The sequence below is a fragment of the Belonocnema kinseyi genome, chromosome 1 (assembly GCF_010883055.1).
Source record: "Belonocnema kinseyi isolate 2016_QV_RU_SX_M_011 chromosome 1, B_treatae_v1, whole genome shotgun sequence".
NCBI classification, from domain to species: Eukaryota; Metazoa; Arthropoda; class Insecta; order Hymenoptera; family Cynipidae; genus Belonocnema; species Belonocnema kinseyi.
Window position 1 is genome coordinate 74193787 of NC_046657.1, and position 16420 is coordinate 74210206.

The window sequence follows — 16420 nt, forward strand, 5'->3', positions numbered from 1 at the left end:
ATAATATAAAATAAAAATATTCCACTTTTAACCAAGTAGTTAAATTTGAAAAGAAATTTTAACGAATAATGAAATAGTGAATATATAAATAGATTTCAATAAAAAAATATATTTAAAAAATAATGTAAGCAACTTAAATTTAACCAAAAAATGTTTCCAGCTTTTCCTTGACCTAAAACGATCTTCATTAATTTTATTTTTACTCTTAAATTCAAGTTTATAATAAGTAAATTTGTTGAAAAATATGAGAAAGATTAAATATTTATTTTTACATTTAAAAAATAACAAAAATAATCTTTTTATACGAAGCTGTATAATTTTTAAATCGGAGAAAAGATCAAATTTGTTAAGTAAACAATTTTGATACGTTATAAATCGTCCTCATAATCAAGAATATTTCCCCTTCAAAATTCATTCATTAAGAATTAAATCGTAATACTTATACACTCAAAAAAATGTTTGTTTGCATCAAACAAAGATTGGTCTGATCCTACATCAAATATAACATTTGTTTTCAAATAAGATTTGTTTGCCTTAAATAAATGATAAATAAATTTCGTTCAAATCCAATAAATATTTACTTACCTCATATCAAAGAAAGAATTTGTTTTCTAAAAAAAAAAAGTTCTTGAATTTAAGGCTGAAAATTTAAAAAAAGATGAACTTAGGTCATGGAAAACCTGGAAAACTTTTTCGTCTACATTCAACGTTTTTTTATTTACTTTTTAAATATATTTTTTGATTGAAATATATTCACATATCTAACTTTTTTATTATTCATTGAATTTTTTTTTTTGAAAATTCAACTGTTTGGTTAATAATTTTAATATTGGTTAAAGTTTAATTTTTCTCTTTAAAAATTCGACTATTTTGTCGAAAAATTACATTTTGGGGTTGAAAATTTACCTGAAGTTTTTCTAGATTGAAAATTCAATTACTTCTTTTTTTAATTAAATTCATCTGAAGATTTAGCTATTCCAAAAATTCGAAATTTTCATTGAAAATATAATTTCTTTGGTCAAAGATTAAACCTTTGTTTTTGATTCCATATTTAGTTGAAAATTAACTTCTTTGTTTTCTGCAAAAAATTATTCTTTTGCCTCAAAAATGCAATCATTTAGATGACTTTTTTTTATCTTTCTTATCTGAAAAATCTTTATTTGTTGAAAATACGTCTTTTTTCTTGCCTAATTAATTTATTTTTAGTTGAGATTTGCCTATTTTGTTTAAAATGCTTTTTGCTTACTGATAATGAAAACTTTCAATTTTAGGGTGCAAACGTATTTTTATTGTTGTTAAAAATTCAACTAGTTGCTTAAAAATAACTTTTTTTGGTGAAAACTTTTTTTTTTTAATTCAACCACTTGGTTGACAATCCATCTTTTCCAATAAAAACTTTAAACATTTCGTTAAAAATTTTATTATATAAAGTTTTTTTCGTTTAAAATTCATCTTTTCGATCGAAAATTCAGCCGTTCTGTTAAAAATTCACCTTTTTTTATTGAAAATTCAACTCTCTTATAAAAATTTAATTATTTGTTAAAAAATTCATCTGTTTTTGGTAGAAATTTCTTTTTTTTTTTTGTTGTTGAAATGTCAACTTAAATTTTTGACTGAGAATTCATCTTTTTGTTGAAAATTTGACTTTTTTTCTAAAAAAAATCGTCTTTTTGAATAAAAAATTTAAATATTTTGTTGAAAATACATATGTTTTTGATTGAAGTTTAATATTTTCTTATTAAAAAATCAAACCTTTGGTTGAAAAATTCAACTATTTAAAATGTTCAAATATTTCAAGGTATTAGCAAACATTTTAAAGCATTTACAAGATTTTATGATATTTAAAAATATCCCAGGATTTTTTTAATTTCAATAATTTGAAAGGATTTCAAAGAATTTGAAAGATTTAATGAAATTTTAAAAAATTTCGAGGAATTTTCATGAGTTAAAAAAAAATTTAAGGGAGATTTCGAAATAGTTTAAAGAATTCTAAATATTTAGGAATATTAAAAAATTTTGCAAGGAATTTTCCATTGGTTTCTGTAATTTAATGGAATTTCAAAGAATTCGAAACATTTTTGGGTATCTTAAAATATTTCAAGAGATTTTTAATATTTTAGGGTATTTTAAAAAATTCCTAGAAATTTCCAGTTTTGAAAAGTTTAAAAGGATTGCAAAAGATTTAAAAGATACTAGAGTATTTAAAGAAATTCCAGGAAAATTTCAAGGGATTTAGAAAGATTTTTAAGAATTTAAAATATTTTAAGATGCTTAAAAATATTTCGAGACATTTTAAAGATTTTAAGGAATTTAAAAACTTCCAAGTAATGTTTAGAACTTTAAAAAGTTTCCAGGGATTCCAAAAGATTCCAAAGAGCTTTAAAAATGTTAGGGAATTAAAACAAATTCTAAAAGCTTTAAACTGTTTGAAGGGATTTCGAAAGATTTCTAAGTATTTTGAAGATTTTAGGGTATTTAAAAAAATTCCAAGACCTTAAAAATGTTTTAAGAGATTTTTGGAAAGATTCCAAAGGATTTTGAAGATCTTAGGGTATTTTTTAAATTTCAGAGACTTTCAAGAGCTTTAAAATGCTTCAAGGAATCTCAAAAGATTTCAAAGAATTCAAATATTTTAGGGTATTTTTAAAAATTCCAAGAGCTTTAAAGGAATTTTCCAGAGCTTTGAAAAATTCTAAGGGATTTCGAAAGATTCCAAACAATTTTAAGACTTTAGGGTATTTTTTTAAATTCCAAAAGCTTTAAAAAGTTTCAAGAGATTTCGAAAGATTCCAAAAGATTTTTAACATTTTCGGATATTTTTTTAAATTCCAAGGGAATTTTCTAGAACTTTAAAAAATGTCAAGAGATTTAGAAAGCTTTCAAAAGTATTTTAAAGATTTTCGTGTATTTTTTCAGATTCCAGGAGCTTTAAAAATTTACAAAGGGTTTTGAAAAATTACAAAAGATGTAAAGATTTTGGGGTATTTTATAAAGTTTCAAAAAATTTTCAAGAAGTTTCAAGGGATTTTGAAGGATTCCAAAGGATTTGAAAGATTTTTGGGGTATTTGAAAAAATCCCTAGAGCTTTAAAATGTTTTAAGGGATTTCAAAAGATTCCAAAGAATTCAAAATATTTTAGGGTATTTCTTAAATTCCAAGGCATTTTTAAGAGTTTTCAGAACTTTTACGGGATTTTGAAAATTTTTAAATATTCTAGGGTATTTTTTAAAATTCAAAGAGCTTTAAAAACTTTCAAGGAAATTAAAAATATTTCAGGGTATTTTGAGAAATTCATTTGAATTTTCAAGATCTTTATAATTTTTTAAGGGATTTCGAAGAATTTTAAACAATTTAAAATATTTGAAGGTATTTTTAAATATTTCAAAATATTTTGAATTTCAAGGGCTTTAAAAAGTTTCAATGGATTTTAAAAGATTCCATACAATTTTTAATACTTGCAAAAGGAATTTGCAAAAGCTTGTGAAAGATTACAAATATTTGAAAGATTTTGGGGTATTTTATAAAATTCCAAGAAATTTTCAAGAAGTTTCATTTTGAAAGATTCCAAAGGATTTGAAAGATTTTTGGGGTATTAGAAAAAATCTCTAGAGCTTTAAAATGTTCTATGGGATTTCGAAAGATTCCAAGAGCTTTAAAAAGTTTCAAGAAATTTGAAAATATTTCAGGGTTTTTGTTTATAGAAGTTCCAAGGGAATTTTCAAGAACTTTACAATTTTTTAAGGAATTTCTAAGAATTTTAAACAATTTCAAATATTTTAGGGTATTTACAAAAGTTTTAAGATTTTGGGATATTTTCTAAAGTTCCAAGGAATTTTTAAAAGCTTTAAAATCTTTTAAGGGCTTTCAAAAGATTCCAAAGTATTTTAAATATTTTTAACTTATTTAAAAAATTCCAGGAAATTTTTAAAAGATTACAAAAGATTTTAGGGTATTTTTAAAAATTCCAAAAGCTTTAAAAATTTTCAAGGAATTTGAAATTATTTCAGGGTATTTTTAGAAATTCCGCGGAATTTTCAAGAACTTTACAATTTTTTCAGGGATTTCTAAGAATTTTAAACAATTTCAAATATTTTAGGGTATTTTCAACAATTTTGAGATATTTTCTAAAGTTCAAAGGAATTTTCAAAAGCTTTAAAACCTTTTAAGGGCTTTCAAAAGATTCCAAAGTATTTTAAATGTTTTTAAGTTATTTAATAAATTCCACAGAATTTTCAAAAGATTACAAAAGATTTGAAAGATTTTAAGGTATTTTATAAAATTTCAAACAATTTTTAAAAAGTTTAAGAAGTTTCAAGGGATTACGAAGGATTTTGAACAATTTCCAAGGATTTTAAAGATTTTTTAGGCGTTTTAAAAATTACAAGAGCTTTAAACAGCTTTAAGGGATTTCGAAAGATTCCAAAGAATTCAAAAGATTTTAGGGTATTTTTTAAATTCCAAGACATTTTTAAGAGCTTTCAGAACATTTACGGGATTTCGAAAATTTTTAAATATTCTAGGGTATTTTTAAAAATTCCAAGAGCTTTAAAAACTTTCAAGGAATTAAAAATATTTCAGGGTATTTTTAGAACTTCCTCGGAATTTTCAAGAGCTTTAAAAAGTTTCAAGGGATTTCAAAAGATTCCATGCAATTTTAAATATTTCAGAATATTTTTAAAAATTCCAGGAAATTTTCAAAAGCTTGTGAAAGATTACAAAAGATTTTAAAGATTTTGGGGTATTTTATGAAATTCCAAGAAATTTTCAAGAAGTTTCAAGGGATTTCAAACGATTTTTAAGAATTAAAAACATTTTTAGGGTATTGAAAATATTCCATAAGATTTTTAATAAATATTTTAGTGTATTTTTAAAAAGTCCAAGGAATTCGCATGAACTTTAAAATGTTTTAAGAGATTTTGAAGGATTTTAAATATTTTTAGGAAATTAAAAAAATATATTTAAAAGATTTGTTTAAATTCCAATACATTTTCTAAATCTGTAAACATTTGTAAGAGGTTTTGAAAGATTTCGAACAATTTTCAAATTTTAGGGTATTTTAAAATATTTGACAACTTTTAGGGTATTTTTAAAAATTCCAAGGAATTTTAAAGATCTTTGAAATCATTTAAGGAATGTCATAAGATTCCAAAGGATTTGAAAGTATTTTTTTTTTTAATTCCAAGAGCTTTAGAAAGATTCAAGGAATTTCGAATGATTCTGAAGGATTTTAAAGATCATAATGTATTTTTTTTTTATTTCAGGGAATTTTCAAAAGAGCTTTTGAAAGATTACAAAAGATTTTAAGATTTTGGGGGATTTCATAAAATTCTAAGAAATTTTCAATAAGTTTCAAGGGATTTCGAAATATTTTTAAGAACTAAAAATATTTTAGGATACTTAAAAGTAACTTAAAGGATTTCAATTGTATTAATTAGCGTATTTTTAAAAACTCCAATGAATTTTCAAGAGCTTCGAAAAGTTTGAAGGAATTTCAAAAGATTATCAAGGATTTTAAAGTCTTCAAAAGATTTTAAACAGTTAAGAATATTTTAGGTTATTTGAAAATATTTTAAGGCATTTGAAAAAAATCCAAAGAGCTTTAAAATGTTTTTAAGAAATTTCGAAAGATTCCAAAGAATTTAAATAATTTTAGAGTATTTAAAAAAATTCCAAGAGCCTAACAAAAATTTCAAGTGATTTAGAAATGTTCTGAATGATTCGAAAGATTTTCGAGTATTTTTCAAAATTCTATTGAATTTTCTAGAGCTGTACAATGTTTAAAATAATTTCAAAAGATTCTATTTTAGGGTATTAAAAATATTTCAAATGATTTTAAATGTATTAGGGATGTTTTTTTATTTCCAGGAGCTTTACAAAATTTTAAGGGATTTTAAAAATTCTAAAGGATTTTAAGGTATTTAAAAAATTTGAAGAACTTAAAACAGTTTCAAGGGATTTCAAATAATTCCAAACAGTTTTAGGGTATTCTTTAAGATTCCAAGAGCTTTAAAAATTCCCAGGAATTCAAAGAGCTTTAGAACCTTTCAAAGGATTTCAAAAGACTCCAAAGGATTTTGAAGATTTCTGGATATTTTTTTTAATTCCAAGGAATTTTCAAGAGCTTCGAAAAATGTCAAAGAGATTTCAAAAGCTTTCAAAGGAATTAAAATATTTTAAGGTATTTTTTTTTAATTCCAAAAGCTTTAATAGATTTTAGGATATTTTATCAAATTCCAAGGAATTTTCAAGAACTTTACAAATTCCAAGAGAGTTCAGAATATTTTAAAAATTTTCAAGTATTTTTTAAAATTCCATGTAATTTTCAAGAGCTTTACAAATTTGCAAGATATTTTGATATATTCGAAAGGATTTGAAAGATGTTTAGGTATTTTATCAAAATTCCAAGAGATTTAAAAAGTTCACAGGGATTTCAAGAGATTCCACGGGATTTTAAAGGTTTTAGGGTATTATTAAAAAATCTTAGGAATTTAAAAATATTTTAAAGGATTTCAAAATATTCCAAAGAATTTTAAAGATTTTCGGCATTTTTTTTTAGTTCCAAGGAATTTTAAAGAGCCCCGAAGAATGTCAAGAGATTTCAAAAGCTTTCAAAACGGTTTTAAATATTTTAAGGTATTTTTTTTTTTCATTCCAAGAGCTTAACAATTTTATTCTATTTAAAAGGATTTTAAAAGATTTCAAAGGATTTAAAATATTTTAGAGCATTTTTTTAAATTTCAAAGAATTTTCCAGAGATTTGAAAGTTTGTAAGGGATTTTGAAAGATTTCGAACAATTTCCAATATTTTCGGATATTTTAAAATATTTGAAAAAATTTAGGGTATTTTTAACAATTTCAAGGAATTTTAAAGAGTTTTAAAAAATTCACGGATTTAGATAATTCCCAAGGATTTTAAAGATCATAAGGTATTTTTTGTTTTTAATTCCAGGGAATTTTCAAGGACTTTTGAAAGATTACAAAAGATTTTAAGATTTTGGGACATTTAATTATATTCCAACAAATTTTCAAGAAGTTTTAGGGGATTTCGAAAGCTTTTAAAATAGTTTAGGGCATTTCAAAATATTTAAAAGTATTTTATATGTATGAGGGTATTTTTAAAAATTCCAAGTACTTTTAAAAATTGCAAGAAATTTGAAAAAATTCCAAGAGCTTTGAAAAGTTTCAAGAGATTTCGAAAGATACTAAGGGATTTTAAACATTTTGGGATATTTTCTAAAATTCCAAGAAATGTTCAAAAGATTTTTAAGAATTAAAAATATTTTAGATTATTTAAAAACATTTTAAATTATTTTAAAGGACTTTAAATACCTTAAGGTATTTTTTTTAAATTCCAAGCACCTTTAAAAAATTTAAGTGATGTCGAAAGACTCAGAACGATTTTTAAGAATTTAAGGTATTTTTTAAAATTCCAAGGAATTTTCTAGAGCTATGAAATTTTTAAAGGATTTAAAAAAAATTTCAAGGATTTTAAAAATTATAGGGTTTTTTTTTTTTAATTTCAAGAAATTTTAAAGAATTTAATATATTTGAAGTTAAAATAATAAAATATTTCAAAATATCTTAAATTATTATTTTTTTAATTCAAAAGAGTTTTCAAGGGCTTTAAGACGTTTCAAAAGATTCCATACGATTTTAAATATTTCAGAATTATGTTTAGAATTCCAATGAATTTTCCAAAGCATAGAAGATTTTTAAGGGATTTTGAAATATTTCGAAAAATTTCAAATATTTTATGGTATTTTTAAATATTTATAAGATTTTGGAATACTTTCTAAAGTTCCAAGGAATTTTCAAAAGCTTTAAAATTCTTTAAGGGCTTTCAAAAGATTCCAAAGGATTTCAAATATTTTTAAGTTATTAAAAAAATTACAGGGAATTTTCAAAAGTTTTTAAGAGATTACAAAATATTTTAAACATTTTGGGGTATTTTATAATATTCCAAAAAAATTTCATGAAGTTTAAAAAGCTTCAAGGCATTTCGAAGGATTTTTAACAATTTCAATTACTTGAAGGTATTTCAAAATATTTAAAAGATTTTTAGGTATTTTTTAAAACTCCATGGAATTTTCAAGATCTTTAAAAAGTTTCAAGATATTTTGAAAGATTTCAAAGGATTTTAAATATATTTTAGGATATTGAAAAAAATTGCAGGGAAGTTTCAAAATCTTTTGAAAGATTACAAAAGGGTTTTAAGATTTTGGGATATTTGATAAAATACCAAGAATTTTTGAAGTTTCAAGGAATTTCCAAAGATTTTTAGAATTGAAAATATTTTAGGGTATTTTTTAAATTCCAAAGAATTTTCAAGAGCTTTGAAAAGATATATTGAATTGATCATTTAATCGTTATACTTATACGTTAAAAAAAATGTTTGTTTGAATGAAACAAACATTGATCTGATTCTATATATCTACGATTAAATTTGTTTTCAAATAATATTTGTTTGGCTTAAATAAATGTTGTGTTTGCATCAAATAAATTTCCTCTAATTTCATTAAATATTTGGCCCCATATCAAAGAAAGAATTTGTTTGTTTCAAACAATCATTTTTTCTGAAAGTAAGTACAATTAAATATTTATGTCCAAGATTTGTCATGTCATCCTTACTTTAATTCATATGAACTGAAATTCTTCAATGCACTCAAACTCAAATTAAAAATAGTTCAATTTTGAGCGCCTAAAATATTTTACCCCGAATTTTATATTACAATATTAAAACAAATTTTTTGAAACCGCACAATGAAACATTTTTAAATAATAAGTGTTCTACAAATTTTTGAAACGAAATCTCTTGAAATTCTTTGGAAAATTATAAAGTAATAAAAAATTTGGTCAATTCTTTGCATTATTTGTACGTCCTTCATACCCCTTGAAACTATTGAAATTATTTTAAACAAAATGTATTATATTCCTTAAGTAATCCAATATTAAAGGCGAATTAGAAAAACAATTCATAATTCAAGATGAATTTAGAAAAATATTCACAAATTTAAGAATAATCAAAAATTCAAGAAGTTGGAAAAATAATTAAAAAATCCCAGATTGGCTAAAAAACTAATCTGAAATTTGAGAAAAAAAATTAATCAAAAATTCAAGATAAATTAGAAAAATAATAAAAAATTCCAGAGGAATCAAAAAAATAATCCAAAATTTAAGAGGATACAGAAAAAATTCTAAAGTCGAAAAATTCAAGAGGAATTTTGAAAAATAATTCAAAATTCGAGAGGATTTTGCAAAATAATTCAAGATGAATTAGAAAAACATCAAATTTAAGAGGAATTGGGGAAATAATCAAAAATTGCATCTGAATTTAGAAAAGCAATCAAAAATTCAAGAGGAATTAGGAAATTCAAGAGTACTTGAAAAAAATACAAGTTGATTTCGAAAAATAATTCAAGATGAATTAGAAAAATAACACTAAATTTAAGAGGAATTGGAAAAATAATTTAAAATTCAAGCTGAATTTAGAGAAGTAATACAAAATTCAAGAGGAATTAGAAAAATAATCCAAAATTAAAGAGGATATAAACAAAAATTTGAGAAAAAGTCGAAAATAATAAAGAAATTGAAGAGGAATAGGACAAATATACCGAAATTCAATAGCAATTCAGAAATCAATACAAAATTCGAGAGGAATTTTGAAAAATAATTCAAAATTCAAGAGGATTTCGTAAAATAATTCAAGATGAATTAGAAAAACAACACCAAATTTAAGAAGAATTTGAAAAATAATTAAAAATTGCAGCTGAATTTAGAAAAGCAATCCAAAATTCAAGAGGAAAATAATCCAAAAGTTAAGAGGATATAAACGAAAATTCTAAAAAGTCGAAAAATTCAAGAGGAACAGGAAAAATACCCGAAATTCAAGAGTACTTGATAATTCAAGATGAATTAGAAAAATAACACCAAATTTAAGAGGAATTGGAAAAATAATCAAAAATTCAAGCTGAATTTAGAAAACCAATAAAAAATTCAAGAGGAATTAGGAAAATAGTCCAAAATTAAAGAGGATATAAACAAAAATTTGAGAAAAAGTCGAAAATAATAAAGAAATTGAAGAGGAATATGACAAATGTACCGAAATTCAATAGCAATTCAGAAATCACGCCAAAATTCAAGAGGAATTTTGAAAAACAATTCAAAATTCCACATGAATTAGAAAACAACACCAAATTTAATAGAAATTTGAAAAATGTTAAAAAATTCCAGCTGAATTTAGAAAAGCAATCAAAAATTCAACAGGAATTAGAAAAATAATTCAAGAGGAGTTAGAAAAAGAACACCAAACGCACGATGAATTGGAAAAATAATTCAAATTGAAGAGAAATTAGAAAAATAATACAAAATTCAAGAGTAATTCGAAAAATAATTCAAGATGAATTAGAAAAACAACTACTAATTTAAGAGGAATTGGAAAAATAATCAAAAATTCAAGAGGAATCAGAAAAATAATTCAAAATTTAAGAGTATATAGACAAAAATTCTAGAAAAAGTCGAAAAATAATAAAAAATTCTAGAGTAATAGCAAAAATATTGAAAAATTCAAGAGAGTAATTCAGAAAACAATACAAAATTCAAGAAGAATTAAAAAAAAATCCAAATGAATTAGGAAAACAACACCAAATTTAAGAGGAATTGGTAAAATAATAAAAAATTCAAGTCAAATTTAGAGAAGTAATACGAAATTTAAGAGGATATAAACAAAAATTCCAGATCAAGTAAAAAAATAGTCCAAAATTCAAGAGGAATTAGAAAAACAATACAAAAGTTAAGAGGAATTGGAAAAAATTTTAAGAGAAATTAGGAAAATAATTCAAAATGAATTAGACAAATAATCAAAAATTCAAGAGGAAAAAAACACGAAATTTAAGAGGATTTAAAAAAACAATCAAAGATTTTAAGAGAAATTAGAAAAATAAACCAAAATTCAAGCGAAATTGAAAAAATTATAAAAAATGCAGAGGAATTTAAAAAATTATTTAGAATTTTAGAGGATATATGCTGAAATTCTCGATGTCAGAAAATAATTTAAAAAATGAAGAGTGATTAGAAAAATAATCCAGAATTCAAGAGGATTTAAACAAATTCAAGCTGAAATAAGAAAAAAAAATCAAAAATTCAAGATGAATTAGAAAAATAATCCAAAATTTAAGATGAATTATAAAAATAATCAAAACTTCAAGAGGAGTTAGAAAAAACAACACCAAATTTAAGAGGAATTGGAAAAATAACCCAAAAATTTATGAGAAATTAGAAAAATAATCCAAAATTCAAGCGGAATTTGAAAAATTATAAGAAATTTGAAAAATTATAAGAAATTCAGAGGAATTAAAAAAATAATCGAGAATTTAAGAGGATATAGACAAAAATTCCCGATAAAGTCAGAAAATAATAAAAAATTCGAGAGTGATTGGAAAAATAATCCAGAATTCAAGAGGATTGAAACAAATTCAAGCTCAATTTAGAAAAATAACGAAAAATTTAAAAGAAACTAGTCAAATAATCCCAATTCCAAGAGGAATAAGAAAAATAATTCAAAATTCAACATGAATAAGAAAAATAATTTAAAAATTCAAGAGGAATTAGAAAAATAATCCAAAATTCAAGCGGAATTAGAGAAACAACACAAAACTTAAGATAAGTCAGAAAAATAATCCAAAATTCAAGATAAATTAGAAAAATAATTCTAAATTCCAAACAAATTTTGCAGGATTTAACTCAGAATTTATTTTTTCCAACAGAAAGTTCGATATTTGAGCATGTTTTTTTTTTTTTTTGATTAAAAAAAATTACTATGCACATTTTAATACAAAATGTTTCGTCCAATAATATATATATATTTTAATTGTATTGTTATTTTTAAATCAAACAATAAACCTTTCAAAAACTTTAGACATTTAAAAAATTGTTCTTTGATAAGAATATTAAATTATTTACATTCACAAAATTTCTAGTTCGATTATTTTATATTTCGGGGATTTTATAATTTCGGGAATTCTCAAAGTCTCACTCTAAAATATAAAAAAATAATAATATTGTCATAAATTTAAATAGAAATTTTTATTTTCGGCCTAAAAATATTATCATAAAATTATACGATTCAACTGTAAAAGCGTATGACGAGATGATCGTCGTTGATTTATTACAGGCAGTAAATTTGTCCAAAATTCCAACATAAAAGTCATACATTTTATTCATTTATTTTTTTCAGTAAATTTCCAAACGCATTATCATCCTGAGTTTTTAATTTTAATCTTTTTAACGTATAAAATGAATGCTCTCAACAATATTCAATTAAAGAATTTTAAATTAAATGACGTGAATACATTTTTAAATGTTGAAAATTATATAATTTCGAAGCAATTTTCAGTTAGAAATATTAAAATTTGAACATTTTTTAATTTATTGTTTAAAATTAAATGCTTTGTAAATTATAAAGTGAACTTCTTTTTATTTGAAATAATTTTTAAACAAATAATTTAATTTTTAACTAAAAAAGATATATTTTCAGCCAAAAATGGAATAGTTTAATTTTCAACAAAAGAGATGAATTTTCAACTAAAATGAGAGAATATTCTACTAAAAAAATTATTATGTTTAACAAAATCGGAATAGATTAGTTTTCAATTAAAAAAAATAACTTTGAAGCAAAAAAAAGTTTTAAAATAGTTAAATTTACAACCAAAATTGTAAACTGGATTATTAAAATTTGTAGATAAAAAAACTCGTTTTCGTTAAAAAACAAATTTTAAACAAAACGGGTTATTTTACAAAAAAAAGCTATTAATTTTCAATTCAGAAGTTCAACTTTTAAAGAATAATTTAATTTTTAATTAAAAAAAAAAAATAATTTTCAACGAACGAGGTGAATTTAAAACTAAAATGATGGAATATTCAACTGAATTCATTACATTTTCACTTAAAAAAATTTATTTTCAACCAAAAAAATTTATTTGCAATAAAATATTTAAAATTTTAACGAAATACTTGAATTTTCAACTAAAAAAGAAAATTTTTCACCTAAAAATCGAATTGTTTAATTTTTAATTTAAAAAGTAATTTTCGAGGAAAGAGATGACTTTAAAATTAAAATGATGGAACATTCAACTGGACTAGTTAAATTTCTGGTAAAAAAATTAATTTTCGAATAAAAGGTTTTTAACAAAGTGAGCCATTTTTTTAAAAAGAAAATTAATTTTTAGCAAAAAGATCAATTGTCAAACAAAAATGTCATAATTAAATTTTTAATAAATAATTTTTCATGTTTAAAGTTTCTAAAATTATTGTTTAAATTTGAAAAAAAAAACAATAACTAAAAAAATATAATGTTTAATGACAATATTTTTTTATTATTATTATTTTAAATTCAAACAATTTTATAAACTTCAAATATAATTTTTTCTCATAAAAATATTTTCTTATTGTATTTTCAATCAATAAATAATATTGATAAATTTGATTAATTTATTAAAAATGCAATAATCAAATATTTACACAAATTATTTTAGAAAATTTAAACATTAAAAATAATCTTTTTAAATATTTGATTATTTTATTTTTAATAAAAAATTATTTCTGTAAACAAATTTTTAATTATTTAAATTCAAAAATTTTATAATTATTATAAAATTATAAAATATTATAAAATGTCTGAACTAGAAAATTCTAGAATTTAAAAAATTAAATTTTTTGTTTTAATAAATTTGATTAATTTATTAAAAATACAATAATCAAATATTTAAAAAGATTATTTTTAATGCTTACAAATTTATAAAATTATTGTCTGGATTTAAAATAACAATAACTGAAAAAATATAGGTCTTCATGACAATTTTTTCACATAATTATTTAATTTTTTTTATATTTCAGGAAATTTTCCAATTTAGGTAATTTTATTTTTTAGAATTTTTCCAAATCCGGATTTTTATATTTTGGGAATTTTATTAATCGAGTATTTAATTATTCGGAAATTTTTCAATTCGAAACAGTTAAATTATCAACGGAAGAAATAAATTTTCAAACTGAAGAACAGTTTAAAAAAAAAGAATAGTTAAATTTTCAGTTAAAAAATTCATTTTCATCCACAGCAAAATAAACTTAGAACCAAAAAGACGAATTTTCAACGAAAATTAAAACTACTTTTCAACCAAACAAAAATAATTTTATTTAAAAAAATCAACAAAACTGTTAAATTTTTAATCATATAATTGAATTTTCAAGTAAAGGAATAAATTTTCTACAAAAAATAATATAATTTCAGTGTCGGAAATTTTTCAATTCGTCATTTTTATATCTTGTGGAATTTTATTATTCAGAAATTTTCCAATTCAAATTTTTAACTGAATGTAAGTTTCCAACCAAAAACAAGAATAGTTAAATTTTCAGTTTAAAAATTAATTTCCAACCACAAAAAAATGAACACAGAAACAAAAAGGACGAATTTTGAACACAAATTAAAATTCATTTTCACTAAAAAAAAAATTACTTTCCAACCACCAGATGAATTTACAAACAAAAACAATATTCTACACAAAAAAATCAACAAAATTGTTAAATTTTTAACCATAGAAATTAATTTTTTTAACCAAAAATAATATAATTTCAGTGTTGGAAATTGTTTAATTCGTCATTTTTATATTTCGGGAATTTTATTATTCGGAAATTTCCCAATTCGGGAACTTTACAGTACCGGGAAGTTTATTTTTTCGCACCTTTCATTCATCCCAAAATTACTCAAGAATTTCCCAATTCATGAATATAATATAATAAAATAATAATAAAATATTCTAGAATTGTACTATTCAAGAATATTCCATAGTCGCGAATTTTACTTTCCCGAATTTTTCAGTAGTCCCGGAACTGAGATCAAAGGAATTCGACAAAAAAAAACGCTGCCTGGAAGAGAGTTGGCGCGAAAACGGCAAGCGTGTGACAAAATAACCGCGGTGGTGGGATGGGAGGAGCGATGACGGTTGGAGGTGGACACCGTTCGGACACCGTCAGTCCAACTCGAATTTCGAACGAACGCTCTCAAGTCTCAAGAGATTCCTCCTCACTCCCGTGGACAGCCATGCACCCGCGCTCCGAGTTCCGACAATGGAAGTGGCCATTAGTCCAGAGCGGGAGCAAGGAAGGGGCAGAAGGGATGGTAGGAGGGAGCTGCACTGAATACCGAATTGCGTAATTGAATGAAGAATTGACAGCGAGCAAAAAAGGCGCTCCAATACGAGCCCGAAACAAGCTTTTCAGTCCACTCACTCCAACCGCCGCTTCGATCGCCATTCGCCACCCCCAGCCGAGGCGAGGGTCGCCCTCGAGTTTTGTAAATATAAACAGAAGAGCGTGCACTGCACGAGTCGATTTGACCAGCAGCAGGAGCAAGAGGTGAGGATCGATCGGAAATTTCAAAGAGAGTAGAGTCGCAATTCGCAACAATGTTAAGATGGTTGGCAAGGTCCGGGGCGGGCGGGGAACGAATGAGCTCATGGAGAATGTCAGAATGGTCGGTCGGGGTCGCTATGGTTCGTGCCACTCACCAAGACTGGAAGGATCGCGTTGATTTTCTTGACGTGGCTCTCATTTTTGTCGAAAATGTCAATGGAGATGCCCGAGTGCTTTCCACAGAGTCGACAAACGCGACTCTTCTCGAGGGTCTCCATCGCGTCTTGTAGATTTCAGCCTGTTGCCTGACTTTTTCCTCGAGAGTAGTGTCCTTGCCTCTCCCTGTCTCACAGTCACTCCACTCACTCACCACTATGTGGACTCGAACTGGTTCTGAATCACTGAAAGCTGAAAGTCTCAGTCTCACTCGCGGAATCTGCTTACTGCTTTCGAACCCGAGTCGCAGCAGCGCTGCCGTTTTCCGATGGACGCGATGGTAACAAAGGGACCGATCTCTTCTACGTTCTACCGGCAGCGAACCGGTCGCTAGGTGGTGCTGGCTATTCTAGTCAAAGTACCGCGAAAATTTAAACTGTAGGCAGTATTCTAGTTTGAAACGCTTAAAAATAAAGCTATTTTTGTGCATTTTTTCTGAAATTGTTAATAACGGTATATGCAGGGCTTAATAAATACACTCTTGAAATGCATTTAAAAAAAAATTCATTCATTTTAGGCGCTTTTTATGCATAAAAACCTCAGTCAAAGTCAACGCCTAAAAAAATCTGTAGTTTTGCGCTGTTGTAAAAATCTCGAGAATGGGCGGACTAAAACGAAAAAATTTAACAGTTTTAGATTCAGTATGACTCCAGAAACCAGCTGAACTAGAAGTATTAAAAATTTTAATTTTAACTATATTTTTTGCAAAAAAACTGAGAAAGTGAATACTTTTTTGTTTTTGTTTTGTTTTTCTGTCGTCATTTTTTAGGAGTTGATTTTGACTGATGTTTTTATGTATAAA

The 16420-nt window shown here is 24.2% G+C and overlaps 1 protein-coding gene across 1 annotated transcript in view; it reads right to left on the minus strand.

Annotated features, from left to right (window-relative positions):
- Positions 1–15796, minus strand: part of LOC117172007 — a 30193-nt gene extending 14397 nt beyond the window's left edge. The window contains exon 1 of the mRNA XM_033359726.1: positions 15558–15796. Coding sequence (XP_033215617.1) covers positions 15558–15680 — 123 coding nt within the window. The 5' untranslated portion in view covers positions 15681–15796. The remainder of the gene's footprint in view (positions 1–15557) is intronic.
- Between the last annotated feature and the right edge of the window lie 624 nt (positions 15797–16420).